We start from the raw sequence: 26,541 nt of genomic DNA, 5'->3' as shown, positions 1-26,541 counted from the left end.
GATGTGACTCCAGTGAGTGCTTGCCCCCCGCCTCCTGCCCTCTTACTGCCTGTAAGCAGTGCTCCCTCTGCACAGCAAGCCAGCTCTCAGCCCATCCGTGGTAGCCAGCGTGGTTGCCACAGCAGCTGGTCCCCGAGGAGCCTGCCACTCTCCTGCCTGCAGTGCCTCCATTACCGCTTCTGCAAGGAGTAAGAAGGAGGCATGTGGGGACGCCCGCCCTCCTGCACACCCCATTTTGAGGACGGGGTGGGGCTGGGAAGAGCCAGTGGCAAAGAGGGGCGGGACGAGGAGGGGGGCGAAAGGGGAGGCGGGGCCCCTCTTTGGTGGCCTCTCGCCTTGGCCGTGAGGCCCCAGTCCACTCGGCTCCTGGACGGTGGAGGCGGCAGCAGCAAGGGGGCCATGGCGGAGGACGAGCCGAAGCCGACCCAGCTCGACATGCCCCTGGTCCTGGACGAGGACCTGACCAAGCAGATGCGGCTGCACGTGGAGAGTCTGAAGCGGCGCGGGGGGAAGCGCCAGGATGGCGAGAAGCTGCTGCAGCCGGCCGAGTCCGTGTACCGCGTCGACTTCATCCAGCAGCAGAGGCTGCAGTTTGAGCGCTGGGATGTTCTGCTGGACAAGCCGGGCAAGGTCACCATCACGGGCACCTCCCAGATCTGGACGCCCGACCTCACCAACCTCATGACGCGGCAGCTGCTGGACCCCGCTGCCATCTTCTGGCTGAAGGAGGACTCGGAAGCCATGGATTGGAATGAGGCCGACGCCCTGGAGTTTGGGGAGCGCCTGTCCCAGCTGGCCAAGCTCCGCAAGGTCATGTACTTCCTCATCACCTTCAGCGAGGGCGTCGAGCCTGCCAACCTCAAGGCCTCCGTGGTCTTTAGCCAGCTCTGATGGCAGCTGCCCGCTGCTACCCTCTCCTTTGGCCCACCTGCCTGACCCCTGCCCATACCCCTTTCCCACATGTGTGTGTTTGGGGACATTCTTCTAGCTGCTGGCCTGTCCTTGGCTTGGCCAGGACCCCTGAGCCTGCTGCGTCCTTCCTTCTCTCCTTTCCCTGGTGCTGGCGCTCCTCTTCACGGGAAGAAGATGCAAGGGCTCTGTAGTCTAGAAGCTGACCTGGCTGCTGCTGCTTCTGCCGTAGACCATGGAGACCTGGTCAGGGCTAGTGTGGGAAGATGGAGAGGCCATGGGAGATTGCCTTCTCTCTGCTGCATTATTGGAAGAGAGACTGAGAGACCAAGACAGAGACAGACACAGACCGAGAGAGACAACCCTAAGGAACCAGCCATTGGGCTTCCTCCGGAGACAGGGGCCCGGAGACGACAAAGCAGCCTCCTTGGAGAGTCTGGCACACAGGCATTTGCTGCCCTCCTGGTCACGATGCCCCTTCCCAGTGTCCGTGTCTGGAGGTGAACACTCAGCCTGCTGCTCCGGGCACCTTGTGTGGGCCCACGACACCTCAGGGCTCTTAAGACATTGGGCAGGGTTGCTGTGAGGGCTGATTTGGGCAGCGGGCAGTGGCTGGCGTGCTGGAGGCTGTGCAGGCCAGCTCTTGCTCTTCTGGGAATGACTTCAGGAGGGGAGAAGTGAAGGGGGAGATCTAAAAAACGTTGCATAGAGATGTATCTATCTATACATATAGATATGTATGGAGAGAGAGCATGCTATATTCATATGGTTGTATTCTATACCTGCCCTGTGAATAAGTCTGAATTGCCTAGCTGGTTCCCTGGTGGCCCTTAGCAGGGGCTTGATCAGGATGACATTGGGGAGGGGAAGCTCCTGAGCCGGGAGACTTTGAGGTTCATGCAGTGAAGTGGGGAACAGTGTAGTAAACAGGTTTCCCTCTGCCTGGGGGAAGCTGGATAGAGGGGGTCCAGAGCCCTGGAGCTGGAGACAGTAACATCTCTGGGGCCTGAGGTGTCCCCTCCTGGGATGTCAGGCTTTTCCTGGCTAACTGGTCGGAGAAGGCAGGTGTGTCATCCTGGTGTGGCGTCTTCGGTGGGGTTGAGGGGTAGGAATCGGGGGCAGCCTTGGAGGGGAGCTGTGATGGATGATGGTCAGAAGTGGGCTGGAGGTGACAGTGTGGTGTGACGGCGGAACACTGGCCTCCGAGGTCACAGGGCAGAACCCACTCACCAAACAAAGAGGGAAACTGAGGCACAATTGCCAGCAGATTCAGTTCCAACCCCCAAGCCCCCTTCACGCTGCACAGGCCCAGTGAGCTCCTCTGAGGCCTGGCATCAGCCAAGGGCACCTCAGGAAGCGCCCCCAACACCGTGTCTCCAGGTCAGCCCTGTTTTTCGTCAGGCACGTCCCCATGACATTTCCCTCGTGAAGCAGAGCCGTCAGGGGGCTGCAGGGCCCTGGGAACAGAGGCGCTGAGAGATGGAGGGTCAGAGCCAACCCTAGTGGCCAGGGCTGCCGGGAGGGCAGGCCCCCACTTTGGAGGCAGGCAAGCAGAAGCAGTTGGAGTCGATTCTTCAGTGGGAGATTTGGCTGTGGTGTGAACGATGGTCCTTTCTAACTTGAAGCTCGGGTGTCTATTCCGGGACATGCTTGGATTCCTGCCTGCTTCTCTGCTGACTCCGGGGGAGCCTGGAGGCTAGACCCCTGTCGATGGCCCTGTCCTTCTGCCTCTCTGCTTGACCCCTCCCTGCAGCTCTGGGGACCCTCTTGGTGCAGACTGCTTGTATCCCCACCCCAGCACGTCTGCTCTGTGCAGGCATGTGAGTGCCTCTGCCATGCTCACTGCGTGTCCCCAGTAAAGCCTGTATGTCCCCGCCTCGTGGTATGTGTTCTCTTCCCAGGAGCCACCCCTCCCTGGGCCCCCTCCACACCTGTGCCCCCTCCTCCTGCCGCTTTCAGGGCTGAGGCCCAGAGCAGGTGGTGACTGGCCCAAGGTCAGACATCAGCATGGGGTTTAAAACCAGGTCCCCTGACACCCAGCCAGGAACCAACAGCCCTGACAGTTTTTTCTCCAGTGGCCCCCAGACCGGCCTCTGTATGATGGGGCATGGAGACAGGCATGCTGAGGCCTCGGGGAGACACTTGGGGCCCAGAGGGGATGGTGGGGACCCACCAAGCCGTGCTCAATCTGGAGTCTCCCTGCCTTGCAGGGTGGCCGGGCCGGAGGCAGACGGGACAGGCGAGTGGCTGAGAGGTGGGGTGGGACCAGGGCTGTGCCCGGATTTCCCTAACATGCTGTATGTCCTCCGGCAGCCCCTGACCCTCTCCCAGCCTCAGACTTTCTAAAGGGAACAGCCTGGTTCTCTGAAGCCCCTTGCAGCCCTGCCCCACTGACCAGAGAAGACCCATGTCACCAAGTCACCTTAGTGCCCCACCTGACCCCGACCCTCACTCAATTTGTGGACGGTGACAACAGAGGCCCGGGGAGGAGGCTGCCGGCCCGAAGTCACAGAAGGTGTGTGGAGGGGCCGGCGACAGGGTGCATGTGGATTAAGTTCTGGGTCTGTGGACCTTCGACCCCATGACCTTGGCCCCCTGGGATGGGAAAGGCCGATGCCCCCATCCCATCTGAGGGCTCAGGCCCGGGCAAGGCCGGCTTCTCCCCCGAGACAAGGGCAGGCCCCGCTTCCGAGGCCGCTCTTGGGGGTTTGCTTGGGAACAGCCCCCCAGGCAGGTCTCGCATCCCCGTCTTCCTCCATCCCGGAGCCCTGCCCAGAGCAGCGGCTGCCGCCTCACTTCCCTTCCCCAAGCCCTGCCCTCCAGCCCCAGCCTCCATCCACTCCTGAAGATACTTCTGGGAGGGGTGGGGGGAACAGAGACGGGAACCCAGGCTTCCCACCCCGAGGACAGCAGTAGAAGGCCTGGTTCTGCTCCTGAGACTGGGTCGGGGGGAGTGCAGGGAATGGGAAATGAGGACCTGCTTTCCATGGAACCCGTGAGAAGCCACCGAGCAGAGAGACCTGCCATTTCCTGAGCTCCTGCCTCCCTCTGAGCCAGCGTACGGTAGTGTGAGGGACCCAGCCTGGCGCTGCCTCCAGCCACCACCCACGTGACCCTGAGCAGCCTCTCGGAGCCTGTTTCCTCATCTGTCGGTGGGGATAGTAATGGTTCGTTCCTCATCGGGTCACTGTGAAGATGAAATGACTTAAAGCTAGTGAAGCACTGAGCTTCCTGAGAGGCACACGGGCTTCCTCTCTGGATTTCCTCCTTGTACTTTCCCAGTCGCTGTAGACAGAGTCTCACTTTGCACCATGATTCTGGGAGGAGTGTGTTAGGAGAACCTATTTACTAAGGTAGAGCGTAGGGTTCAGAGAGGTGTAGTGAGTTGCCTGAGGCAACACAGCAGCCAGTTCTTAGGGCAGCAGGCAGTGTGGGGTGGAGGGATAGGCAGGGTCCAGGCCTGGCTGTGTGGTTGGAGAGAGTGGTCATGGGGGAGTGGATTCTCCTCACCATTACCAGGCTTGGAAGGGCCCAGCCGAGGGAACCTTAAGCCCTCACAGTCTAGCCTGGGAGCCTAGCCGGAGGGGCCGCCCAGGTCTCTGAGCGTCTGGCTGTGCTCACTCCTTGTGAACAGGGATCCCGGGGCTCCCTGCAGGGGTGTCAGCACCCAACGCTCCAGGTGGTGAGCTGGGAGGCGCTCCTCTCCCAAGGGGCTGGGGGTGGGGACTGCCCAATCTTCCTGGCTTCTTCCAGCCGTGGCATCTGAAACTCGGCAATTTGAGACTCTTGGAATCAGAAGCTGAGAACTGAGAAACTTCAGATGCTCAGAACCAGGGGCCCTCTCGTTCTGAGGATCTGGAGAGGACTGTGGCTCACCTCACCCAGCTTGGGTAACACAGGAAACTCCACTGTAGCCCCTCAGCCTGCAGCCCTGCTGGCCTTGTTTAGAAGTGCTCCTGGCTGGCCCTCTGGCATCCCAGGCAGAAATCTGTGGGAAGCTCCCCCTCTGCCACACGGACAGACACACACGCACACACTTGCACCTACACATGCATGCTTCTGTGCACACACACACGGGCATTCACTCACTTGCCCAGGGTCCCAGCAGGATTTGAGCCCAGCCACTTGGGTCTGGGTGGGAGTCCCTGAGGGAGAGTGCCGGGGGGTGCTCCAGGTGCTGGGGCACCAGGGGGTACTGTGGCACACCCATCACTGGGTCTCTGAGGTTTCTGGGTGATTCTGCAGTGGGTGGCTATTAATGGGCACACGAGGGGCTGCAAATCCCACAGAGTTCTTGCCTCACTGCCCGGTCAGCCCAAGGAGGTGCCTCAGCCCCTTCAGGCCTGTTTTTCCCATCTGCACAGTGGACTGTTGTTAAGGTTTTCCTTTCTCCTCTTGGGAGGGAGGTTGACCAGGTCCCCCCGAGGTTTGCACACACCATGTACTCCACACGCCAGCAGGGACGACCTCTTATGTGTGCACAGCCGTCCACAGTTGACGCAGTACAGCCAAGGCTGTTCTCCACCTTCGTTCTCACAACAGCCTTGGAGGGAGGGTAGGTAGATGCGGGGACACTGAAGCTCCGAGAGGTGGCCTAGTCGAAGCTTAAGTCCCAGCCACACACCGAGGTTGGTAAATTGGTGTCCAGCATCAAACAACAATCAGTATCGAGGCTGCAGAGAACAAGGAGCTTTATTTGCAGGTCTCAGGAATTGCAACCGGGGAGACACAGATTCAGGTAGAACCAAAAGAGCGTTCCAGGAAAGAGGAAGTCAGGGGCTTGTAAAGGCAAAAGCCATAAGGTCATTAAAGGAAATATTTGTCCTGAAGGCTGTCAAGAGTTATTTTAGGGTAAGGATCCAATAAATATCTTGAGTTTCTGGAACACTGGGCAAACGTTCTGGATGGCTGCATTAAGACAAGAAGTGGTCAAAGTTCAGATTCCATGCAGGTGATGACATGCAGAAGTCACGCTTTCTCAGTGGCCTCCCAGCTCCATTTTTTTTTTTTTTTTTTTTTTTTTTTTTTTTTTTTTTTGCAGTACGCGGGCCTCTCACTGTTGTGGCCTCTCCCGTTGCGGAGCACAGGCTCTGGAGGCGCAGGCTCAGCGGTCACGGCTCACGGGCCCAGCCGCTCCGCGGCATGTGGGATCTTCCCGGACCGGGGCACGAACCCGTGTCCCCTGCATCGGCAGGCGGACTCTCAACCGCTGCACCACCAGGGAAGCCCCCCAGCTCCATTTTAGAGCGCTGTCTTAGTAAAACTGACTCCATTTTTATTTTCCTTTCACACCAGTAGTGTGTACAAGCTCACCAGCTGTCCAGGCCCTCGCTGCGGCTGGCATTTGGGGATTTTCCTCCCAGAAAGACTCAGCCAGCTGTGGAGCTGGCCCTGGCCCTGTGCCAGGTTGTGGGGATCTGAGCAGGAGCTTGGGGGAGGGGCTGCCGGACGGCGCCCAAGGGGAGGGTGGGGTCAGGAGGACCCTGCAAGCTGCTGCTCAGCTAGCCCCAGAGGGACAGGGACGGGGACTGGGATGAGGCCGGCAGAGGGAGCCACCCGTGCAAAGCTGAGGTGGCCTGAGGCATCACGGGGTATAGATTCCTATAGGGCCTGAGGGAGGCAGTGTTCAGGGGTGAAGCTGAGAGCTGCCCGCAGGGCTTTGAATGCTGGGCCAGGGAGGTAGTGTCCCCGGAGATGGGACTTTTCAACTGTACTCACGCGAGAGGAGAGAGACAGCCTAGTGAGCCCTTGGACCCATCCCTCCACCTCAACAACTGGCAACTCGTGGTTGATCTTGTTTCCTCTACAACCCTGCTCCCCCCAGGCAGCATGTCATTTCATCTGTAAATATTTCTGGATGTATCTCTGAACGATAAGGACTCATTCAAAACCCAGAACCATAATATGGTAACATAACTAAAATAACTTTATAATAATTCCTTAATATCATCAAATACCCAGTAAATGTTCTGGTTTCCACTCTGGGTCACAAATGATTATATGTATATTTTACAGTTCGTTTGAATCAGATCCAAACAAAGGTCCATTACTGCAGTCCGTTGGTTCCCCTTCATCTTTTCATTTTTTTCCCTTGCAATCTAGTTGCTGAAGAAGCCAGTCATTTGCCCTGGGAGTTTCCAACCATCTGGATTTTGCAGGCTTCGTTTTCATGGTGTTCATTAATATTTGTCTGTGCCCTGAGTTTCCTGTGCGGTAGCATTCACCTCTGGAGGCTTCATAAGGCGTGGCACAATTTTTTTTGCACAACCGCTTCATAGGCGAAGTTCTCTCGGGAAGTACATAATGTCAGGTTGTCTCTTTTGTGACATAGGAACCATCGGTGATCCTAAATCGATGTTAGAAGCCATGATTGCCTAAATCCATTATTTGTCAGTGGTTGCAAAAGAATAGGAGTCTAGGACTTCCCTGGTGGCGCTGTGATTAAGAATCCACCTGCCAATGCAGGGGACACAGGTTCAAGCCCTGGTCTGGGAAGATCCCACATGCTGCAGAGCAAATAAGCCCGTGTGCCACAACTACTGAGCCTGTGCTCTAGAGCCCGCGAGCCACAACTACTGAGCCCTTGTGCTGCAATTACTGAAGCCCGTGCGCCTAGAGCCTGTGCCCCACAACAAGAGAAGCCACCGCAATGAGAAGCCCGCCCGCCACAATGAAGAGTAGCCCCCCGCTTGCCGCAACTAGAGAAAGCCCGCACACACAGCAACGAAGACCCAATGCAGCCAAAAATAAATAAATAAATATATTTTTTTAAAAAAAAGAGTAAGAGTCTAATATTTTAATTTCTTCTCACTTCTTAGATGGAATTCATCACCAGATAAAAACCTCCCTTCATCTGCTGTTGGTTACTCTATGGCACAGTTTGTATAGAAAAGTCAGGTTAAGTCTTTAATTTTTTTTTCCTTTCGATTTCCAGTTTCAAAAAAATGAGTTGTTTCCCTGCCACCCTCCAATAGTGACTAATTATTTGTTTGTGTTAATATCATCATGGTCTCATGGATTTGAACATATTGGATGTGTTTTCATTCATCACCGTCAGTATCCTTTACTGCTGCTCAGGTTGGCCCGTCTTTGGCTAGTGGGAGCCTCTTCAGATTGGTCCTGAATCCTCTGGTTGCTTCCTTGATTTCTGGCATGACTGGATGTGGTGTGGAGGGTGTTTGGTTTATGTGCCCATGGGAGCACACCTCCCTGGACAGATTGCTTCCTCTCGCTTGGTACCCTGGCTGGCAGCAGAGAGGGGCTGAGGGGTGAGAAGGCTAGTCTGGGGCTTCCTTGAAGGGCTGTGGTGTGGGAGGGAAACTGAGGCCCATGGAGATCGCTGACTCTGTATCACAGGCCCTGGAGCCTCATTAGCTGCCTTTTGAGTCACAGAGGGTTCAGAGCCAAGCCCTGGGTTTGACTAATGATCCTCCCGTGGCCCCAGTGGTACCTCCCAGCTCCTGTGAGGGCTCCTCTTCTTCCCTCCCCCTCCCCCATCCTTCCGCATCCCGTGCAGTCCAGAGCTTTCAGAGCAGGGAGGAGTGGAGGAGGGTGCAGTGGCCAGGCCAGTGTTCCCAGCTTCTGACTCTCCATTGCTCTGTGCCCCTGCATGTACCCCCGTTTTTTTCAAAATTTATTTATTTATTTATTTATTTATTTATTTATTTTTGGCCTCATTGGGTCTTCACTGCTGCACGTGGGCTTTCTCTAGTTTCTGCGAGCTGGGGCTACTCTTCGTTGCGGTGCGCGGGCTTCTCATTGGCTGACTTCTCTTGTTGCAGAGCACGGGCTCTAGGCGTGCGTCTTCAGTAGTTGTGGCACATGGCCTCAATAGTTGTGGCTCTCGGACTCTAGAGCGTAGGCTCAGTAGTTGTGGCACACAGGCTTAGTTGCTCCATGGCATGGGGGATCTTCCTGGACCAGGGCTCGAACCCGTGTCCCCTGCACTGGCAGGCGGATTCTTAACCACTGCGCCGCCAGGAAAGTCCCTGTACCCCATTTTTGATACACTTTTCTGTCCTGAAATCAAGTGTCAGGGAACGTGCCAGGGGTCAGGGCAGAGGCTGGCCTGGGAGTTTTCACTGAGAAAGGATACAGAGTTGACTGAAAAGGGACCAGCTAGTAATCAGCCCTTGCTGGGTTCTAGACTCTGTGTCAGGCTCTGAAGCCCTGAGTGTGAATCCTGCCTCCCTCACTGGTGCCTGTGGGTAGCCTTCTGCAGCGACTTCCTGCCCTGCCCCTCAGAAGACAGCCCTGAGGGTTCAGGCGCTTGGGCACTTAGCTGGGCTCCATTAATGGCTGTAGCGCCTCTCACTGTGCTTATCATTTTCATTGTCTTGGTCCCGAATGTCCCACTAGGGAGCATTTCTCTTTGCCAGCATCCCTGTCGATGGTTAGAGGCGCGTAAACAGAAGCATCCTTAATGAGGGTAGGGGTTGGGAATGGCTTTTGGCTGAAGTCTCTGTGCTCAGGCTGCTCCGGACCTTGGGATTTACAGCCTCCTGATACATCTCTGGCTCCTCAGCCGGATTGCCTGCGTGCCCACGCCCATACCTGGGAGTGATTTTCTTCTAGAAGATGGTTCTTATGGTCTTGATGGTGTTTGGCTCCTCTGGGTCCTTGCCCAAAAGGGCCAGCAGGTCCCCCTGACTCAGCAGGGTGACGGTATTTCCCCTGCCTCCCCACCTCCTGCTGCCCCACATTGCCTCTGTTTGTCCTAGTCTGCTGGGGAGATGCCCACTGGCAGCTCTCAGGACACCTGCTCAGAGCTGCTGCTTGTCCTCCAGGGTCAGGCCCAGCACTCCCTTCTCTCCATGGCCCCGCGTGTACCCCGTGTCAGCCTCAGCACTTGCCTGTGTGCCTGCCTCTCCCACCAGATGGGGAGCCTCCCGAGGGCAGGGACCATGTCTGAATCATCTGGGTCTTCAGTGCCAGTGTGGGGCTGGGTGCAGAGTGGTCCACACTGATAAAGAGCTCATGATTCAGAGGCAGACAGACGTGCGTTTGAATCCTGGCTTCAAACCCAGGTCTGCCTGCCTCCAAAGAATGTGTATATTTTCTAGCTGTGTGACCCTGGACAAGTTACTTGCCCTCTCTGAGCCTTGATGTTCTCATCTGTAAAGTAAGGATGGATATATTAGTCATTTCATGGGGTGGTTGTGTGAATTGAACTGAGATAACCCATGGCAGTCACAGGCTTGGTATCTGACATTTCCAAGATGCTCCATAAATAATCAATTTTATTAAGAGTCCCAGTGGATGCCTGTGAATTTATTCATTCAGTTAACACATGTTTATTAAGGAACCTCTCTGAGCCAGGCCCTGGACTAGGTGCTGGGTGGATAGCAGTGACCAAGACTGATGTGTCTCTGCCCTAAGAGAGTTGACATTCCAGTGACAGTGTCAGCACTGAACACAATGTCACACACTTGTGTAATTATAACTGGGGAAAGTGTCTCAGAGGAGAAGTGCCAGGGGCCGTGAGATGGATGGACAAGGGTCCTGGCCTAGTCTGAGGAGTAAAGGAGGGCTTCCTGGAGGAGGAGGGTAGGCCCTAAAGGACAAGTGAGAGTCAGCTGCAGGAAGAGCAGGTGCAGAGTTCCTGACCAGAGAAAGAGCCTGGAGCAGGGCGCAGTAGGTGGAGGCTGGGGTGGGTGAGGGTAGAGACATGAGCCTCGGGACAGCATATTAAGGGTTTGGACTTTATTTTCCAGGGGACCTGATCAGAAAGATCCCTCTGCTGCTGTGTAGGGCAAGGGCAGATGTGGTTGCTGATGCTGTTCGTGTCCCGGGGCGAGGAGATGGGGGACCGGGCCAGGGTGGTGCCGGGGGGCTGGAGAGGAGGAGATGCATTTTAGCAGAATGTGGGAGCTCAGATTGCATGGAGAGAGGGAAAGTGGGGAGGCCGGCATGGCTGCCAACTTCTGGCTCGGGCAGGACAGGGAGCATGGTGGTACCACTGACCAGGCAGGAACTTGGATGGATGTGCTATATTTCTGAAGGGGAGGATGCAGATGGAGGCGTGAGGAAGGGAAGGGGAAGCTCATAGAATCTTAGAATGACAGAGCTGGGAGGAGCCTCAGGGGGCCTCCAACCCCTTCAGGGGTGGGGAAACTGAGGCCCAGAGATGAGAAAGATTTGCCCAAGTCCCATACTGGTTCATAGCAGAGATGGGAATTGAACCCGGTATTCCTTTCCATTTGATTCCCTGGAGGCACGCAGCCCCATTTCCTCAGGAAGCCAGCTGTGACCCTCAGTGTGTCCCATCCTGTCCCCCTCCCCATCCAGGTCATCCCAGACTGGAAGGAACAGGAGTGGGACCCTGAGAAGCCCAACACCTACGTGGGCATCTTTCACTTCCATTTCTGGCGCTTCGGGGAGTGGGTGGACGTGGTCATCGATGACCGGCTGCCCACAGTCAACAACCAGCTCATCTACTGCCACTCCAGCTCCCGCAATGAGTTCTGGTGTGCCCTGGTGGAGAAGGCCTATGCCAAGTAGGTGCCGGGGTTGGGGGGCGCAGCCAGGCTGGGGCGGAGCTGCTCTTGGACTCTGTGTGGGTGTTCCTCTGGCTGGGGCTCCCGGCACAGAGAGGTGAGGGGCAGGTGCAAACACACACAGCGAGCTCAGAGCCCGGTGCCCAGAGCACAGCCAGGTGTGGTGGAGGCCTGGACTGCAGGGCTTCTGGGTACCTGGTGTCAGGTCCCCACAACCAGCCCACATAGGGAGGAATAGGTACTCCCGCTTCTACCTGGGAAGATGGAGGCCCAGGCAGGTGTCCTGCAGGTAGCCAGGGGCAGAGCCAGCAACCATATTCAGGTCGATGGTTCTTTTCCAAAGATCCAAGTTGCTGAGCCCTCCCTGGAGGCCTCGTTGGGCATGTGGTGTCTCTGAGCCTGGGCTGGTCGAGGAGGTTGGGACAAACCACTGCCTTTCCTGCTTGCTGGGCCTCCCCTTCACCCACCCACTGGTCTGTCTACATGACTGTCCAGCCATTCTATCTTTGCTGCCCCTCCTACTGCTCTGTGCCAGGCCCTGGGTTCCCAGCATGGGCATGAGCAAAGGTTTGCTGAGCTGTGGAGGGCTTTGGGGCAGAGTGACCTGCCCAGGCCCCTGCAGGACAGGTGCAGGCATGGCGCAGGAGGGCCAGTGGGGTCAGAGACCAGCTCTGTGGGAGCCTCTCCTTGATTCTTCCTCTCAGGCCTGTTTGTCACTCTCCTTGCACAGTGTGGTGTGTGTGCGTGTGTGTGTGTGAAAGGAAAAACAAAAACTCCATCATCAAAAACAAGCCTATGGAACCCTCTTGCACTGTTGGTGGGAATGTAAATTGATACAGCCACTGTGGAGAACAGTATGGAGGTTCCTTAAAAAACTAAAAATAGAATTACCATATGACCCAGCAATCCCACTGCTGGGCATATACCCAGAGAAAACCATAATTCAAAGAGTTATGTACCACAATGTTCAGTGCAGCTCTATTTACAATAGCCAGGACATGGAAGCAACCTAAGTGTCCATCGACAGACGAATGGATAAAGAAGATGTGGTACATGTATACAATGGAATATTACTCAGCCATAAAAGGGAACGAAATTGGGTCATTTGTAGAGACGTGGATGGATCTAGAGACTGTCATACAGAGTGAAGTAAGTCAGAAAGAGAAAAACAAATATCGTTTATTAATGCATATATGTGGAACCTAGAAAAATGGTACAGATGAACTGGTTTGCAGGGCAGAAATAGAGACACAGATGTAGAGAACAAACGTATGGACGCCAAGGGGGAAAAGTGCCGGGGGCTGGGGTGGTGGTGGGATGAATTGGGAGGTTGGGATTGACATGTATACACTAATATGTATAAAATAGATAACTAATAAGAACCCGCTGTATAAAAAAATAACATAAAATTGAAAAACAAAAAAACAAACCCATGAAAACATGTTGGCAGATTCCATTTTTAGTCCTAAGAAAGCAAAACCCGCCCCCTGGTGGTCAGCTGGTCACCATGGTCCTTGGTGCAGTCTCCTCTCCTCCCACTCTGGGAGACCCACTCAGTGACTCAGTGGGGTTAGCTCTTTTTTTTTTTCTTTTAAGTAACATTTTTATTATTTAAAAAATTGTCCAAAATATAATATTTATCATTTTGACCATGTGTAAGTGTACGATTCAGTAGCATCAATTACATTCATAATGCTTTGTACCCATCACCACTGTCTATATCCAGTATAGATGATGATACTTTTCATCATCCCCAACATAAATTCTGTTACCCACTAAGCAATAACTCCCTCTTCCTCCCTTCTCCCAACCCTGGGAACCTCCATTCTGCTTTTTGTCTCTATGAATTTTCCTATTCCAGGTAGCTCATATAAGTGGACTATTTGTCTTTCTGTGTCTGCCTTATTTCAATTAGCATAGTGTTTTCAAGGTCCTTCCATGTTGTAGCGTGTATCAAAATTCCGTTCCTGTTTATGGCTGAATGGTATTCCATTGTATGTGTGTGCCACATTTTGTTTATCCATTCATCTGTTGACGGACACTCGGGTAAACTGTTTCCACCTGCTTGCTATTATGAATAATGTGGCTATGAACATTGATGTGCAGGTATCTGTTTGAATGTCTCCTTTTAGTTCTTTGGAATATATACCTAGGAGTGAATTGGTGGGTCGTATGGTAATTCTGTGTTTACATTTTTGAGAAACCACCAAACTGTTTTACACAGGGGCTGCACCATTTATGCTTGTTTTTTTTTTTTTTTTTTTTTTTTTTTTTGCGGTATGCGGGCCTCTCACTGTTGTGGCCTCCCCCGTTGCGGAGCACAGGCTCCGGACGCGCAGGCTCCGGACGCGCAGGCTCAGCGGCCATGGCTCACGGGCCCAGCCGCTCCGCGGCATATGGGATCCTCCCAGACCGGGGCACGAACCCGTATGCCCTGCATCGGCAGGCGGACTCTCAACCACTTGCGCCACCAGGGAGGCCCTATGCTTGTTTTTTTTTTAATTATTTACTTTTAAAATTATAAAAAGAATGCATGTCTGTTATAGGAAATCCAGAAAATATAGGAAACCATGCAGAAGATAATAAAACTCTCCTATACTCCTGCATATTCTCCCAGGTTGCTGTTCTCCCCTTCCCTGTTTTGGACCATCTGGGTTAATGGGGCAGCTCCTCTGTTCAGGACAGCAGGACATTGTCCCCTCAAGGCCCCATCCCCTCTCCATGTCTCCATTTCTTCCCTTTGCTCTCCCTACACCCTCCCCCACCACTGGCATCTCTTTTAACATCTTTGATGGCTCTTTTGTTTGTAGGTTACCTTGCAAAACCTGTGCTGGTGTTTTGTGGGCATATATTTTCAATTTATGGAAATGGTATTTTGTCATATATCCCATTCTGCTTCTCATGTTCACATTTGGCACTCTGCCTTTAAGACCCCAACCTTTTTCCTAACATTTAAATAAGGAGCCACAGCTGTGTCCTAGCACCTGATCTGTTGCACATAGTAGATGCTTAATCTTTTTGAAATGAATTATTGCATACATTATAGACATAATTGGAGTCCGGCTGTATTGCCTTTTCAAATGTAACAAGCAGGCACTAGCATTTTCCCTGCAGTGGGAATTCCTTTACAGTGTTTTCTTCAATGGCTGCTTGAGATGCAACATTAGCTTTTAAAACCAGTTCTCTGTTGTTAGACATTTAGGTGATTGCTGGTTTTACATTGTTATAAATAATGTTACTCGTCCAGAATTATGTCAAAAGACATAGGAACTTTTAACACTTCTGAAAAGAATTGCTGGATTTCTGGACAGCTAATTTTTGAAGATGGGGCTGTGAAGGCCAAGGGGAATTTGAGTGACAAAATGGTGTGGTTCAGTGGGACAGACGTTGGCCTGGGAGCCGGAGACCTGGGTTGGCTCTGTTGTGTGGCCTGCTGCGTGACCTTAGCAGTTCTCTTGACCTCTCTGAGTCTCAGAAATCTCCCCTATCAGGTGAAGGATTTAGACTGTCTGGGGAACATGAGCTGGGAGTTCTTTCCACATTGCTTCCAGGCTGGCGGGCTGTTACCAGGCCCTGGATGGAGGCAACACGGCGGATGCGCTGGTGGACTTCACAGGTGGGGTTTCCGAGCCCATTGACTTGACCGAGGGTGACTTTGCCAGTGATGAGGCCAAGAGGAACCAGCTCTTTGAGCGCATGTTGAAAGTACACAGCCGGGGAGGCCTCATCAGTGCCTCCATCAAGGTGAGAACACAGAGCCAAGCCCCAGAGGCGGCCCCTCCCCTTCACTGACCCTGATTGGGGTGGGAGGTGACTGGCTTTTCAGGGAGAGCCCCTGCCCAGGTTGGATCACAAATCCAGACTCTCAGCCTCATGGCGGGAGGGGAGCAGTTAGAGGGTGCAGCCCCTCCCCAGTGCTGGACAACACAAGCCTCAGGCCCCCTGCCCTAAGCTTTACACTATGAAAGGCCTTGCCCACACTGTTCAACTAGCGTCTCCCTTTTCCAGCCCTTTCATAACGGAGTGATAGGTCCTTTGGCCAAGGTTTAAGGCATCACAGTTGTGAGGCGATGGGAAGGGCGAGGGAGCCCCTACTGCCTGCTGGCACAGGCCTGGGCTCTTCAAGAGGATCGTCTTATTTCATTGACTGCTCATGTTTTGGGTGGGAAAGTTGGGACTCAGTGAAGGCAGAATTTGAACCCAAGTTTGGCTGACCCAGTGGTATGTTGATAAAAGACTGGAAAATTAAAAAGCCCTGGTTTGCTGACTTCTGTGGTGTAAATACTCCCACCATGGTTGATTTCAGGCTAACGTTTTAACAACCAGATTGCAAAACTGCGCCAGTGCTAGTCGACTCCAACACAGCCCTGGGCCGATCCCACTGCAGGTCCCTTCCTTTATCCCCCACTACTGTTCCCTGGCTTTGTAAAGGGCTGTGAATGCGGAGGTCAGTCCCTAACCTCAGAGGAATGAGGTCTCCCCTTTGTGCGGGGCTGCCATTCCCTCCCCGTCCTGTAGGGGGTGGTGTGGCCTCCGGCTCCAGGTGGAGCCTGATCTGCCCTGCCTCTGAGCAACTGTGTCCCACAGGCAGTGACAGCGGCAGACATGGAGGCCCGGCTGGCGTGTGGCCTGGTGAAGGGCCACGCGTATGCCATCACTGATGTGCGCAAGGTGCGCCTGGGCCATGGCCTGCTGGCCTTCTTCAAGTCAGAGAAGCTGGACATGATCCGCCTGCGCAACCCCTGGGGCGAGCGGGAGTGGAACGGGCCCTGGAGTGACACGTGAGGCCCGGGGCTTGGTCAAGGACAGGGGGCAGGCACAGGGCAGACCCCAGGTGGGTGGGACGGGGTACGAGGGCTTGGGCAAGGACAGGGTGGACTTCCTGGAGGAGGTGGCACCAGGGCTGGGCCTTAAAGGATTTGGGGGGAGGATGACATTAGGAGAAGACTTACTTTGGAACAGGCATGTGGTGGGATGGATTCAGCATGGGCAGAGGTCTGGAGGTGGGGATGAGCTGATTCCTATGGGGGATGTAGAGACCAGTCTTGGTACTTGAGTGGGGAGGAAAGCAGGGAGGGAGGCCACCAAGGGTGGGAATGGGGTTGACTGCCCTGTGCTTGGCTAATGGCCCTGGTGAGGCCAGGAGAGGAGCAGAGCCTAGGCCCCCAGTGAGGGAGCTCCCTTCACTGAGGGTCAGTCCCCGCCTTGCCCCAAGCCTGCAGCTTTGCTCCCAGACCTCCGGATCCCTGGCATGGTGGCAGCCCACGGTTGCCTGCGAGAGTGGGCAGACAGCACTTTCTGGAGAGGGGCCTGCGCATGGCCCTGGGTGCCCCTGACCACACCCACACTGATGGAGGCCTAGTGCTGAGCTGTCCCTCATGCCTCCTGACCCTTGCCAGAGTGGCCCTGATGGCGTCCCTCCTCTGATACTCCTCTCTCTTCCCTCCCCTGTGCTCACATCCCAGCTCAGAGGAGTGGCAGAAAGTGAGCAAGAGTGAGCGGGAGAAGTTGGGTGTGACTGTGCGAGATGACGGCGAGTTCTGGTGAGTGTGCTCCTGCCCTGGGCAGATGTCCAGGGCTGAGAGGGGAGCCTCCTGTGTGCCGGGCAGGAGGCGCTGGACAGGGAGGCGGGAGCCAGGGCTCTAAAAATGCCCCGCCATCAACTTGCCGTGTGGCCTCGGATAAGTCACCGCATCTTTTTGGGCCTGTTTCCTCCTCTGTAAAGTGAATTGGGCAGAATGGACCCTTTCGTCCCCATAGCCTCCACTGCCCATGTCAGGGGACCCTGGGCTGCTCTGGTACCCAGGCTGATCCCTCAGCAAGTAGGCCAGGGTACCAGCAGGTGGGGAATTGACCAGGGGGCAGAGGGCATGCTGGCATCCTGATGCCGAGAGCAGGTAGGAAGAGGAGAGGCCCTTTGGAGGAGCTAAGACTCAGGATGCAGAGGAGCCCCTGGTGGGTGAGGACAGAGACCCAGCCCAGAGGCAGGAGAGCACACGTGGGTTTGGGGTGGGAAGAGTGAGTTCAGGGAGGTGAGGAGGTGAGCTTGGAAGATGGCAACAGCCTTGCTTAAAGAGCGTGATAGTGGTTCCTGCATTCATTCTCTCCTGCATTCGTTCATTCTGCATTCATTCATTCGGCATTTAGCCCTGCTTGCCAGGCTCAGTGTCTTTCTTCAGCAGGACACTTGATTTGGAGACTGAGCCACTTCCTGGAGGGATACAGGGTACCCTGTGTGTGGGAGATGTTGTGAGGGCCCTAGGCAGATCCAGAGGCAGATGGCAGTGATCCTGGCACCCCAGTGAGGTCCCCTCCTGCAGGTGTCAGGGGAGCTGCTGCAGGAGGCCCCCCAGGCCTTTTGGTCTGGGCTCCTGTGGATGAGATCCACTTTGCCCAGTCTGGCTCAGGGGCCAGTCGAATTAAAACATAGTAGTAGAAAACCCTCATCAGGAAAGGGCTTCCTCCTAAGGCCTGTCTCAGATATGTTCACCCTTGATGCATATATGTGCATATTCCTCATATATGTGCACACTTAAAGGTGGGTGGGCACTTCCCTTCCCCCCACCCAGGCTCCTGGAGGTGTGGCAGTATCCTGGCCACTGCAGCTCGCCTACCAAGGGGTTTCCACCACTAGCTGTGGATGATAATGGATGGAAACGGTAGAGGGCTGTATACGTTAGTTATTCATACTATTAATAATTGTAACGGCCAGCCTTTGGCAACTCCTGTCTGCTGGAAGTTGTATTACATGCTTTTATTGTTATTGCATTGCTTAATTCCTGCACTAACTCTGTGAGATAGGCGGCTGTCGTTAGATTCATTCCCGTTTTACAAAGCAGGAGACTGAGGCCAAAAGAGATGTGAAGGGTCCGTGTGATGCCGTGTCCACACTTGCTGTGTAGGCCGTGGTGGAGAGCATGTGGGGCGAGTGGGCAGGCTGGTGGGCGGGGTGGGGTGGGGAGACCAGCCAGCTCAGCCCCTTGCCTCGCCCAGGATGACCTTTGAGGACGTGTGCCGATACTTCACGGACATCATCAAGTGCCACCTGATCAACACATCTTACCTGAGCATCCACAAGACGTGGGAGGAGGCCCGGCTGTGCGGCGCCTGGACACGGCACGAGGACCCGCTGCACAACCGCAGCGGGGGCTGCATCAACCACAAGGACACCTTCTTCCAGAACCCGCAGGTGGGCCTCCTTGGGGATCCCCACCGCCCCCACCCCTTGAGCAACTGTGGGGCCCTCGGCACCGTCCTGCCACGGACTCCTGCGTGACCTCAGGTACATCCCTGTACCTCCGTGGGGTTCGGTTCACCGTTTGTGCAGCGGGGTTGGATGGGCATGTCTGGGAGGTCCTGTCACCCCCAACCTCACAATATGACCTGCAGGCTCTGAGGACTAATGAGTGCCCTGATAAGAGTTACAGGAACATTTTATTTAGAGGCTGAGCTGGGGGCTCAAACCCCTTGTTTTCACACATAGTGCTGCTCCTTCTGGGGAAACTTGGCCAGGCTGGCTCCCCACGGGGACTCCCCCCCTGCGGCCCCCTCGGTCATGACCCTGGCACCCGCCTAGTCCTCAGGCCGGTGTGCCTTCATTGAGCACCAGCTGCATTCAGGCTCAGAGCTGAGCATCCATCGTTTCCCCGAGCCCTCCCACCCCGCATGCAGGGTGGACATTGCCAGCCCATCTCACACATGAGGGACTGAGGCTCAGAGGGGTGATGTGACTTGCCCAAGTTCACACAGCTGAGTTCTGGGCCGAACTTCGGGAGCCACCGAGCCCATTTTCAGTGTGGTCTCACCGTGTGCCCCTCTTCCTCTGCCGCACCCGCAGTACATCTTTGATGTCAAAAAGCCAGAAGATGAAGTGCTGATCAGCATCCAACAACGGCCAAAACAGTCCACCCGCCGGGATGGCAAGGGTGAAAATCTGGCCATTGGCTTTGACATCTACAAGGTGAGGCCAGCTGGGACCCCTGCTCTGGGTAAGGAGAGTTTGGGCTGCCTGGGCCTGGGGGAGAACACTCTAGAACACTTTGGTCTCCGACATCACCCCTGTCACCCTGGCCACATTGGCCGATGCCATGGTTGTGCTGTGACACAGGTCCTGTTTCGATCCCCACAGAGGCCCAGCCTGCCTTGGATTGGTGGAGCTCTCAGCCTGACTTCTTCTTGCCCAGACCCACAGGCTGCTTGGACGGGGAAGGGGATGATTGCTGGTGATCGGGCCTGGGCTCTGGGGGGCCCCCCACGGCTTCCTCCCTCAGGGCTCTGGCCCCCCTGAGTTGGAGGCCTTGCTGGGCACTGGGAAGAAGCATCCTGGGCAGAGCCAGGAGGGCTGCCCACTGGCCACTCCCCTGGCCTGGGCCCCAAGGCCTTCCGCATGTTGTGACGCCCCGTGTGTGATGACACGCAGCGTAGCAGGGCACCGTGGGCCTGCCAGACACCAAGAACCTAATGAAACCAAGTGCATGTGCTAGGCCCACGGCTTGAGTCGAGGCCCTGGCATTTGATGAGCTGGGTCGTATTATAACCATTTGTTCATGTCAGCATGTTGGAACATTCACTGCGTGCTGACGTTGTGACTTTGACGTGACATGACCTTCCCTGATGTGACTATAGCTTATCATGGCACTTATTCCAGGAATTTTCCAACATGTCCCGGCAGCTGGTGATGTCATTTCATGGACACATGCTGTGTCCCAGGCAGATAGTGATACTTGATTCTGTTGTGATGTCAGAAACCCCGCAGACATTGTCACCAGGGGGATTCCCATTGCCACCCCTCTCAATAGCTTTATGAGATATAATTCACATACCATATGACTCGCTCACTTAAAGTGTATTTGTAGAGTTGTGCAGCCATCACCACAGTCAATTTTAGGCCACTTCATCACCCCAAAAAGAAACCCCGCACCCTTTAGCCACCTCCACCCAGTTGCATCCACCTCCCATCCCGCCAGCCCTAGGCAGACAGATGCTCATGTACTTCTGACTCTGTAGATATGCCTCTTCTGGCAATGAGGGGGAGATGTGGGGTGTGGGGTGGGGTGAAGGGCTCTGTGTGACCCGGTGTCTCCGCCCCCGTCAGGTGGAGGAGAACCGCCAGTACCGCATGCACAGCCTGCAGCACAGGACCACCAGCTCCATCTACATCAACTCCCGCAGTGTCTTCCTGCGCACAGAGCAGCCCGAGGGCCGCTACGTCATCATCCCCACCACCTTCAAGCCAGGCCACACTGGAGACTTCCTGCTCCGAGTCTTCACTGATGTGCCCTCCAACTGCCGGTGCGTGGGGACTGGCTGGGGGCCTGGGTTGGCAGGGCCCAGGTCCACACCAGGCTAGCCCGCAATCTTCTGCCCAGAGATCTTCAGTGTCGTCCTAAGCCATGGAGCCTGGGCCTCCAGCCTCCCTGGCCTGACCTTAGCCTCCATCCCCTTTCTTTCCCTTCCTCTCCTCCCCTGTCCCAGCCTCTCTTGGCCACAAGAAGGAGCAGCTGCTCACGTGTGCAGAGCGCTTCACAGTTTACAAAGAAGCTTTCACTCATCTCATTTGCTCTTCCTGAGCCCTGGGGTGGGAGGCCTGACCCCTTCATTTTACAGATCAGAACTGGGGATCGACGTTGGCTGGGGGTGGTTTCTAAGTCCGTGCCGCCAGTGGCAGAGTCCGGCTAGGTGGACCCTGAAACCATCCCCATCCCTGCTGCAGTGCAAACCTGTGCGTCCCACACTGCCCTCCCACCTTGCTAGGCAGCCCAGAGTCAGTGCTCCCTGCCCACGTCCTGGACTGGGGGGGCAGCTTGTGGAATTAGCGGACCTCGGTCCCGCCATTCTGTGCTGTGTTGGGCAAGTCCCTTCCCCCGGTGATCCTGATGCTTCCTAATCCGTAAAATGGGCAGAGTGGCAGTCACTTATCTCCCAGGGCTTTGTGAGGATTAGAGATAATACCTGTAACATCCCAGCAGAGTGTTTGGCACACAGTAATGCTCAGTACATTGCTTTTCCCTTGGGGGAGGAGGGGGCACCCTTGGATAGGGATGGAGCAGTGGGAAGCTTATGGGGGTTTGTTTGCCCGAGACAAGCATTGTCTGGACTAAACACTGCTCTGGACCCCCGCCCCACTCTTCTTGAATCCCCTGACCTTCCATCTTCCCGGACCCTCTCTATCGCCTCCCACCCCTTCTCCTCTGCCCTGCATCAGGGAGCTACGCCTGGATGAGCCTCCCCGCTCCTGCTGGAGCTCCCTGTGCGGCTACCCCCAGCAGGTGACCCAGGTGCATGTCCTGGGGGCCGCCGGTCTCAAGGACTCCCCAACAGGTGAGCTTGCCTGGAGAAAACCCCCAGCCCTCCTCCCCTCCCAAGCCACAGACACAGCCTGCAGAGCTTTCCTGCTCTCACTCATTGAATGAGCAAACCCATCCTGACATCCACTTTGGGCCCAGCCCTGGGATGAAGCTGGGCGTATAGAGAAGAGCACACTCTGCCTCCTGCCCTTGGGCGGCTTCCAGTGTGGCAGGGCAGTCAGACACAGGAACAGGCACTAGGAGGGAGGGCTCAGGGAAGGCTTCCTGGAGGGGGGAGGCCTTTCTCTAGGCTAAGGAGGTATTAAGGTATGAAGCCTGGTGAAGGAAAGTAGGGGAGAAAGGTGCTCCGGGCAGGGGGAACAGCTTGGGTAAAGGTCTGGAGACCAGAGATTACCAGTGTGCCCCCTCCTGTCTCTGGAAGTTAGGGAGCTGGCCAGGCTCTGGTCTCCCTTCTGAATACACGAGCCCAGGCTTCTGCTTCCAGACATCTGTCTCATCCGGGGCCTGTCCCAGCCCCACCCTCACCCCGCTGCCCACTCCCTCTTTCTAGGGGCTAACTCGTACGTGATCATCAAGAGTGAGGGGGACAGAGTCCGCTCGGCCGTGCAGAAAGGCACCTCGACGCCTGAGTATGATGTGAAAGGCATCTTCTACCGCAAGAAGCCAAACCAGCCCATCACTGTGCAGGTGAGCCCACCTGTCTAGGGTCCCTCCTGGGCCCCCCGCCTCATGCTTCCGCACTCAGAGTGGCTGGGCCCAGCGTGGCAGGGCCTTTGACAGGGACCCAGGAACACTGGGTTCTGGTTCCCACTCTGTCCCCGACACGGTGTGGCCTAGAGAATTCCCTTGCCTGCCCCTCCCGGTGCCCCAGGGCCCCCTCTTTGGGGTGGGATGAGTTGGATTAGCTGTAGGGATTGTGGGACACAGCAGGGTCTGACTCCTGGCCAGGGACAGTGGGCATCTCTGCCAGCCTTGCCCCAAAGCCTTGGGAGTTGTTCCTTAAATTCCCCTGGTGGCAGATGGTGAGGGTGACTATCGCCTGAGAGCAGGGGGTCAGAAAGCCAGGGTCCTGGGCACAGGCTTCCTTCCCCTCTCAGGCCAAGGGGGCCACAGTTCTGAGCTCATTGGCAGGAAGCCCCCTGTCCCTGAGGTCCAGGCCAGCATCTCTCCCGGTGAGAAACCATCTGTAAACAAACGCTCGGGTATCCTGGGGGAGCTACTGTAGGGTTTCCAAGGTTTTTTTTGTTTTGTTTGTTTGTTTTTTGCGGTACGCGGGCCTCTCACTGTTGCGGCCTCTCCCGTTGCGGAGCACAGACTCCGGACGCGCAGGCTCAGCGGCCATGGCTCATGGGCCCAACCGCTCCGCGGCATGTGGGACCAAGTTTTTTTTAACACTGAGTCCTTCCAGATCAAATCACAGACCCATAGATGTTTGGGCTGGAAGGACCCTTAGGAGCCGTTGATCCAAACCTCATGTTGAAGATGGGGAAACCAGAGCAGGGGGTGTATCACTTGTCCAAGGTCACCCAAGGTCAACAGCAGAGCTAATGATGACAGACTTAACTGTATACATGGAGGGGAGCTTTGACATATGGGAGGAAGCCTGAGGCTCTGGCAGGGGCATGGCCTTGCCCAGGGTCCATGGTGAGGCAGATGCAGGGCTCCTTTTCCTCAGCCCATCTTGCATCACAGGAAGGGGAGTCAAGGCTCTGCTGCCGCTGTCAGCAGCCCTCACAGACCCATAGTCCTTGTCTTGGAGATGGCCCCAACCATCCTCTGTCTCCTTCCAGATCTGGAACTACCGAGTCCTGAAGGATGAGTTCCTGGGCCAGGTGCACCTGAAGGCCAGCTCGGACGACCTCCTGGCCCTGCACACCCTCCACCTCCGAGACCGCGACAGCCAGCAGCCCAGCGACCTGCCGGGCACCGTTGCTGTGCGCATCCTCAGCAGTGCCTCCCTCACGGCCATCTGATACCTGCCCATCTACCTGCACCCACAGTTCTCACCACCATCTGCATGTCCCCAACCAGGCCAGGGACTCACCTGGGAGCCAGGACACTGGCGTCCTTTTCCCAGCTTTTCCACTGACTTGCTGTGTGACCTTGGGAGGTCTCTGCCCCTCTCAAGGACACTTGCCTTAGTGTCCCGAGGACCCCAAAGCATTCCCTTCTCATAGAGGAGTCGTCTTGCCTGAGATTTAAAATAGCCCTCCCTACCCCAACTGCCCCCATGGCTAAGGGACTCTATCCATTGAAAACCTTTTCCCAAGGCCCTGCTGTCTGCCAGCAGAGTGCCAAGATGTCACTTGTTTACACACAAACTGCCACATCCCCAAGGCCCACTCTTGCCCCTTGTGTCCCAGGCCTGCCCCAGTGTCCAAGACTTGCTTTCTTTGGCACCTACATCTGGTTTTCTAGCCACCTTGAAAGGACTCATGGCTCTTGGGTTCCTGCCCAGGCTAGAATTTGGGAAATGTCCAGGGGACATCTTATCTGTCCATTCTCAAATCCCATCCACTCACCCGCCCATCATGTATTTTTTCAAAGGAGATTTGCCAAATGAATAAACGATGCCCATGAGATCCCATGTGGAGCCGGGCCTCTCCTCACAGCTCTGGGAGACCCGGAGTCTGTCCTGGGCCTCGCCTCTGCTCTCAGGTCCTCTCAGATACAGGCGCCCAGAGGAGCTGCAGCCACCTTCTCCTTCTAGGTTCTGATTGCATTCCCAGCCTCTGGTTTAGGGTCCCTGGAGAGGTGGTGGAGAGGAACGGCGTCCTGCCTCCACTGCCCTGACGCGGGAAGGAGTGTGTCTGATGTAGTGGGCCAGGCGGGGAGAGACCTGAGGGGAGGCACATGTTCCCAGGACCCCCTCTGCTGCAAGACCTGGGCTTTTCCCGGGAGCACGGACTCTGGAGTGGTGGTCTCAGGCCCGCTGGCATCAGTTTGCGCATTGGGCTTGACAGGAGATGGTAAATCCATTGTCTGACCAGAGGCCCTTCCACCAACATTCCCCTCAAAGCGTAGCGGAGGAGCCATAACCCTCTTGCTGCCTGGACCAAAACTCTCCTTTTAGTCCTCAACGTTTTATATTCTTTCCGTTTTAACTCTCAATTTTAACCAGGGGTTTTTAAAGGAAAACTGAAAGCCAAAACCCTTTTTTCTTCTTAAACTCCAGTTCCTGTGATCCTCTGATTTTATTTTGATCTGCTTGGGGAGGGACATGGCGAGGTCATACCTTCTCAGAGGAGGTCTGGAGGTGGATGAAGAAGATGGGGGTTTGTACTTGGATGTTTTACAAGCCAGCACCTGCTGTGTTCTTGGAGAGTGTTGGCGCTGTGACCAGCTTTGGATCTCTCCTGTGCCCTTCTCAGGCTCCAGACCAGGTGATGTCAGTGAAAAAGTCCAGTTGGTTCAAGATCAGGAATTCCTGTGGCCTTGCTGGGAATTCCTTTGGGGAACCTGACTTTTCAGCTCCAGATCTGACTCCTGGGTGCAGTGACCTGGCTGGATATGCTGGATTCTTGACCCCTCGCTCTGGCTGGTTCTGCTCCTGTGTCCTGGCCCTGGGTCACGGGAGGGGCCGGGAACTGAATGACAAGGAGGACAAAAGGATTCCTTCTCGAAAAGCTGGGACTTCTCCTCAAGAACCCGAACCTAGGGTGAGGACTTTGCGTGTGACCAGGAGCAAGTTGCTTAAACCTCCTGTGCCTCGATTTCCCCCTCTGCAAAGTGGGGCCAGTGATCATCGTTTGTCAGCACTCTTACTAACAAGTGCTGTATAAGGGCAAAACAATACCCTTGCTCTATGTATCTTCGTATGCGTACACACTATACACAGTCATGTAATCACCACTTCTCAGTGTCTGTTTGAAAGGAAGACTCCTGAGTTCGGTGGAACGTCGAGGGCCGGATAAGCTAGCTTGGGGCCTCTGGGGCCGACACACGGGTCTTTGCTCAGCCATGTCCGCCTGGGCTACGGGGGCAAACGAGGACCAGCTGGCAGACCTGTGTGGGCTTTAGCCTGGGGGCTGGGCATTGTGTCCCTCGACTCCCTTCTCAGACAGAACTGGTTCGGCAGCCCTGCCCTTGCTCCCTGCCCCTCTTGGTTGGCTCCTGGCTGTGTGGGGATCCTGGTCCCCAGGAGGCCCTGGGGACTGGGCAGGTGAGGATGGAGCTCTTTCAGGCCGGGACTGGAGGGTGAGTGGGGAGAGCAGTGGCTCTGTTTGCCTGGTGCACCCTGCAGCCCACAGCAGCCTCAAGTCCCCATTTGCGGATGGATGGGGCCCCTGCTGCACAGCACCCCGAGCTGGGCTGCATTCCCCTCAGGGCCGAGCGCAGGGAGGGTCAGGGGAGCGGAGACCTGTTCCGTTTCAGAATAAATGTTACCACAATTCCAGAAAGGCCTTCCTGTGTCTGTCTGTCCCTCTGGGGATAAGGGACAATGAAGGGAATGTTTCCCAGGCCTGGGTGACTGGTTAGAGAGCCACGTGAGGGAGTTACAGCTGAGGCTGGACCCCGGTGCCCGCCTGGTGGGACAGTGCTGGCGTCCTTGGGATCATTCAGCTGTCCCTTCACCTGGCCTTTTCCCAAGTCCCGTCCCAGGCACGGGGCGTGGGGGAAGCAGCCACAGTGCCTGCTCCGGGGCAGTGTACAAACTGGTGGGGAAGACATGCAGAGAACCAGTGGCGAGGCAGTGTGGGAGCTACTGGGTGTTCCCTGAGCCTGCTGGGGGCAGGAAGGCCTCGCCCTGAGCCAGTTGTGGAATAGAGGGGAGCAGCCGCGTGAAAGGCAGCCAAAAAGGAGATGGGCTTCTGGGGGTACAGGTGGAT

At 55.6% G+C, this 26,541-nt stretch overlaps 2 protein-coding genes across 2 annotated transcripts in view; both read left to right on the top strand.

Annotated features, from left to right (window-relative positions):
* Nucleotides 1-26,093, top strand: part of CAPN5 (calpain 5) — a 54,050-nt gene extending 27,957 nt beyond the window's left edge. Inside the window, exons 4-13 of the mRNA XM_060104659.1 lie at nt 11,197-11,405; nt 14,957-15,149; nt 15,993-16,186; nt 16,871-16,948; nt 18,399-18,594; nt 19,243-19,365; nt 20,500-20,696; nt 21,610-21,725; nt 22,263-22,399; nt 23,503-26,093. Of these exons, the coding sequence (XP_059960642.1) occupies nt 11,197-11,405; nt 14,957-15,149; nt 15,993-16,186; nt 16,871-16,948; nt 18,399-18,594; nt 19,243-19,365; nt 20,500-20,696; nt 21,610-21,725; nt 22,263-22,399; nt 23,503-23,685 (1,626 nt within the window). The 3' untranslated portion in view covers nt 23,686-26,093. The remainder of the gene's footprint in view (nt 1-11,196; nt 11,406-14,956; nt 15,150-15,992; nt 16,187-16,870; nt 16,949-18,398; nt 18,595-19,242; nt 19,366-20,499; nt 20,697-21,609; nt 21,726-22,262; nt 22,400-23,502) is intronic.
* Nucleotides 400-891, top strand: OMP (olfactory marker protein). The gene has a single exon (XM_060105617.1). It carries the CDS (start codon nt 400-402, stop codon nt 889-891), a length of 492 nt encoding a protein of 163 aa, XP_059961600.1.
* Nucleotides 26,094-26,541: the final 448 nt, after the last annotated feature.

Source organism: Mesoplodon densirostris, chromosome 7, assembly GCF_025265405.1.
Source record: "Mesoplodon densirostris isolate mMesDen1 chromosome 7, mMesDen1 primary haplotype, whole genome shotgun sequence".
Lineage (NCBI taxonomy): Eukaryota > Metazoa > Chordata > Mammalia > Artiodactyla > Ziphiidae > Mesoplodon > Mesoplodon densirostris.
The sequence above is the reverse complement of the archived record's forward strand: the minus strand, read 5'-3'. Positions and strand labels throughout refer to the sequence as shown.

What these genes read in the sequence shown, in the direction of transcription:
- OMP (XM_060105617.1), top strand. Translation starts at nt 400, where the DNA reads ATGGCGGAGGACGAGCCGAAGCCGACCCAGCTCGACATGCCCCTGGTC.